Genomic DNA, 5,256 nt, shown 5'->3' with positions numbered 1-5,256 from the left:
GATGATGATGGAGCAAAACGCATATAAACAAAAGTTCTTTTAATTCCTACATATGTTTCAAAATATATGTGAACTCTACTCCAAAGAAGTAAGAGGTGCTGGAATTGCACATATATTCATCGTCAGGGAACCAACATACAGAAGCAAGACAAATGCGAAATGATAAGGTTACGTACGAGTTATAATATTATATGGCTAAGTAAGTGACCGTTAGAAACAAGAACGCTGGTTTTCATAGAGTTACTATGGGAGAGAGGCTGTAAACGCTATACCAAAGGTTTAAATTAAATGATTAAAATAGGGGAAGGCAAAATGGATCACAGTAAAATTAGTAAACAAAAGCATGGGAAAAGATGTAAGCTATAAGCTAAACAAGAGGTGGAGGAAGGGAGAGAATCCAAAGAATTCATTGTATATAATAATAATATATATATATATATATCTCACACACACCAACATATATATATATATATATATATATATATATATAACCTGTGTGTGTGTGTATTGTGAGCTTGAGTGAACTACTGCTATCTGTAGCAGACAAGTGTCCAGCACTGAAGGTGGGCAAAAATAGCTTGAAACTGGACGGTTTGTTGGTCCTGTCAAGTCACTAGAAAATGGTAGGGGTTTACTCTCCTGCTTGCAATATATGTTGGGTGCAGATTGCATCAATAACTAGCTAGAGGAAGCTTCATCTTGGGGTTAAAAATGGTAGTAACATCATTTTGTATGGAACAGCCATGCTGAAGTATATGTGTGTGTGTGTGTGTGAGAGAGAATCTTTGTGTTTGTCTCCCACCACCACTTAATAATCAATGTTGGTGTGTTTATGTTTCTGTAAATTAGCTGCTCAGCAAAAGAGACCAATTGAATAGGTACATGGTGTTAAAAAAAATGGGTTCTGAAGTTGATTTGCTCAACTAAAATTCTTCAAGTTGGTGCCCTTGCATGGCTACAATCTAATGACTGAAATAAGTAAAAGATAAAAGACGTGTGTATGTGTATATGTGTGCATATAAATAACTTGGTTGGTCATTGAAGTTACAAAGTTCACTTCACAACCAAGTGATTTCATATTCAATCTCACTGCATGGCATATTAGAGAAGTGTCTTCTACTACTACCCCAGGCCAAACAATGTTTTGTGAGTGGATTTACCAGACAGAAGCTAAAAGAGCCTCTTGTACATATATGTGCATGTATTTGCATCTCCATGTTTTGACATCGTGTGACAATTGTAAATGAGTGTCACCCTCATACAAGTGGTGTTCTTTGTTTCCAATCTTCTGTGAAACATGTCAGCCTGTAGATAATCAGCCCCAAGGAAATTTGACTTACCCATGCAAGCTTCAAGAAATGATGGGTGTGTGGTAAGAAGTTTGCTTCCCAACCACATGATTTCAGGTTCAGTCCCATTGTGTGGTACCTTGAGTCTTCTATTATATACCTGATTAATTTGATACCTTGCCAGCCTTATAATTTAAGGTCTAAGGAGAATAACACTTTTACCTTTTTAACATTTTATGTTTTACTTTTTCATTTCCAGTTTTTCATTTTCCATTTTTTAACCTTCCATGTTTTCTGTATGCTTCCTTCTCAATTTTTTGTGTTTCTCCTCTCATTCAATTTTTAGTTCATTATGGTATGTGGTTTGTGCCCGATGGATATGTTTGAGGCATTTCTCAACATGAAACTATTAGTAACACATAAAAACACGTATTATGTCTATGAAATAATTTTTTTTTTTTTTTTTTCTCGAATACTGAATTGTGGTTAGAGCAGTGGGTAAATTAACCTTACATGGTTGGAAAATTTGTCAACAACCAGCCATGGGACTCAAACCTATGTCCCTCAAAGACTCCGACTGAATGCTTTACAGACAATATATATGATCTCTTTTCTAGTTTCCATCTAACAAATCTATTCATGAGACTTTGGTTAACCCAGGGCTATAGTAGAAGTTACTTGTCCATGTTGCTATGAGGTGGGGCTGGTTGGGAGTCAAGCTTCTTATTTTTATATATATATATATATATCATCATCATCATCATTATCATCATCATTATTTAACGTCCCCTTTCCATGCTGGCATGGGTTGGACAGTTTGACTGGGGAGTAGTGAACCAGATGGCTGCACCGGGCTCCAATCTGATCTGGCATAGTTCCTACAGCTGGATGCCCTTCCTAACGCCAACCACTCCGAGAGTGTAGTGGGTGCTTTTACGTGCCACCAGCATGAGGGCCACTCAGGCAGTACTAGCAACGGCCACCCTCAAATGGTGTTTTCCACATATCACGAGCACAATTGCCAGTAAGGCAACACTAGTAATAATCATGTTCGAATGGTACATTTTAGGTGCCACCGGCACTGGGGGCCATGATCATGCTCAGATGGTGCTGCTAGTGCTCCACTACCATGGGTGCCAGTCATGCAGTACTGTCATCGAATTCAATTTCGATTTCACTTGCCTCAACAGGTCTTTACAGGTTATGGTCTCACTTAGCCTGCTGGGTCTTCTCAAGTATAGCATATTTCCAAAGTCACTAGTCATTGCCTTGGTGAGGCCTAATGTTCAAAGGTCGTGCTTCACCACCTCATCCCAGGTCTTCTTGGGTCTACCTCTTCCACAGTTTCCCTCGACCGCTAGGGTGTGACTCTTTTTCACACAGCTATCCTCATCCATTCTGTAAATATATATATATATATATATAGTGTATAGGCTGGTGTGATGCATATATAACGTATATGTTCATATGTCCTTACTGCCATTCAAATGCAAGGATACAATTCCCACATACCTCATCATAGTCAAAATTGTTACAGGAATGATAAACTAAAATTCCAAATTCAGATGAAATATTCTTTCTGTTTATGAGTCTTTATTCTATTTCATTTACATATTTATCTTAATTTTGTTTCATTTTATTTTATATCTATACACTTATTTATTGAGTTCTATTCATCCTGTTAGTTCTGCCAAACCGCTGCTTATTTTAAATGATTTTCCAACTTTATTTTGAAAGCCTGCTCATCCAAATAATTCTGGATATAATGAACTGAATTTCTTTATTCTTTTCCTCTTTCTTTTTTTCTACAGGGTGCGAGATACACTGACTGGTGTAATAAAAGTTACATCAAGGTAAGCCATCAGTTTTGTTTATCATGAAATGATAAGTAATTATAGATAATTGATTGCTTGTGGCAACTTTATTGCTATGTAATTGATCTAACAAATACATAGCAATTAATATGGTCATTGAATACATAATCTGAATGTTAGCAACTTAATCAATTATAGTCCAGATTTTCATATTTATCATAATTAAATGTAATCAACAATCACTCGGCACTAGATTATGGCTGAATGCCATCCTCCATAAGTTTGCTGCCTGATCAAAGTTGACCTACAATCCCAACACATCTTTCTCTCTCCATCTTTTTCTTTTTTTTTTTTCCTTTTTTTTTGTGTTTCTTTCTCTCTCCATTTTTTCTTCTCCCTTTCTGTCAAAGAGTGTAGGCTCGAAACATCAAACTAATACACCTGCTTGTTGTTCCCTCACCTGTCTTCGTCAATTGTTTTCTGTACATTTGAACTATATATATGTGCATGTGTATACACACACGCACACACACACATACATTTATACATATGCACACACATTGTTCTTCATTCCATTTTATATCTGTTTTTCATGTATTAGAAATGGTTGAAAGTATGTGTGTGTGTATGTGTGTGTGTATGTGTGTGTGTGTGTGTGTGTGTGTCTGCCTGTCTGGCTTTCTGTGTTCATGCTGTGGTACCTCAATAGTACACCAGCTAACTTATCAGAACCAGTAAAAAATTGTGTGTTATATATGTATATATTGGCTGGGTCTCATGACTGGGGCAAAGTTGCAACAAAGTAAAAGGTGATATAGTGGTGGAGTGGCTCTCTAAATAATGCCATTAAAGCTAAGAGACAAGCTTGGAAAGACTAGCTGAAAAGAAACAACAAATACCCAGAGGCATGAAGAGCAGCAAGGTTTCAGATAAATAATGTATCATCCAACACAGGATACTAACAGATAACTTGAAAATAAGAGTTAGAAGGTTTGAAAGACAAAAGATAATTTGGAGATGGACAGATACAGAATCTAAAACATCCTGCTACTAAATATATCTTCACAGCAATTCGAGATGACACACATGACAAAGAAGAGACGATAAATATCTTTAACTTATAGGAACAAATGGAAATTTCTATAGGATATCAGTCACTGTTGTTTACTTACAACTAGTCTGTTTTTGTGAAGGTGCATTGCTTAGTGATTAGGATATTTGGCTCATGATTATAAGGTAATGAGTTCAGTTACTGGTGATGCATTGTTTCCTTGAGTAAGACACTTTGTTTTATGTTGCTCTAGTCCGATTAGGTAGCAAAACTGAGTAGTACTTGTATTTCAGAAGAGCCAGCCTTGTTACTTTCTGTGTCATGCTGTATCTCCCTGAGAACTACATTAAAGGTACACATGTCTGTAGAGTGCTTAGCCACATGCACGTTAATTTCACAAGCAGGTTGTTTTGTTGATTGACTACTCTCCATCTGTTCAATCATGTGACATGCTGAGAGATTTGAATGGGTTAACAGAATCTGTATAATTATACATTTCTCAGACTTTCTCTTCTGTGGTTGGGTCTTTGCACCTGAAATATAAAGGTTTTGTGAAACTTTCTGCTTTGTTAGTAGCTTTCTGTTTTCTTCCTTTTTCTCTTCTACAATATTATACTGCTTTAAGTGAACTACAACACCCACAATACACATATATATTTATATATCTATATATATATGTATATATGTGTGTGTATGTCTGTCTGTATGTATATATATATATATGGATATATGTGTGTGTATATATATATATATATATATATATACACACACACACACACACACACACACATATATATATATATATAGCCAGTCAACTACAATACATCTGTCAGATGGGACCTTGATGACTGCTATTAAGCAGGAAAGTATACTAGTCCTTATTTATATTTAATACTCAATATTTCATATATTCAATAAGACATTCAATGCTTCATTTCATTTTACTATTTATAGTATATATTCCATATTCTATATCCCACATTAATTTTATAAGAATATAAATAAAACATAAAAAACAGACAGAGCTGGAACTCTTTTAAATAATATATTCCTCTATACACTATGATACAAACCCCATTTTTATTTTTGTTATTTTATATAT

At 35.4% G+C, this 5,256-nt stretch overlaps 1 protein-coding gene across 1 annotated transcript in view; it reads left to right on the top strand.

The window, feature by feature from the left end:
* The window catches only part of LOC106879427 (focadhesin), a 260,907-nt gene that overhangs the window by 138,632 nt on the left and 117,019 nt on the right, over window positions 1-5,256 (top strand). The window contains exon 21 of the mRNA XM_052967658.1: window positions 3,101-3,142. Coding sequence (XP_052823618.1) covers window positions 3,101-3,142 — 42 coding nt within the window. The remainder of the gene's footprint in view (window positions 1-3,100; window positions 3,143-5,256) is intronic.

Source organism: Octopus bimaculoides, chromosome 4, assembly GCF_001194135.2.
Source record: "Octopus bimaculoides isolate UCB-OBI-ISO-001 chromosome 4, ASM119413v2, whole genome shotgun sequence".
In the NCBI taxonomy this organism is placed as follows: Eukaryota; Metazoa; Mollusca; class Cephalopoda; order Octopoda; family Octopodidae; genus Octopus; species Octopus bimaculoides.
This window is presented reverse-complemented; position numbering and strand designations above follow the sequence as displayed.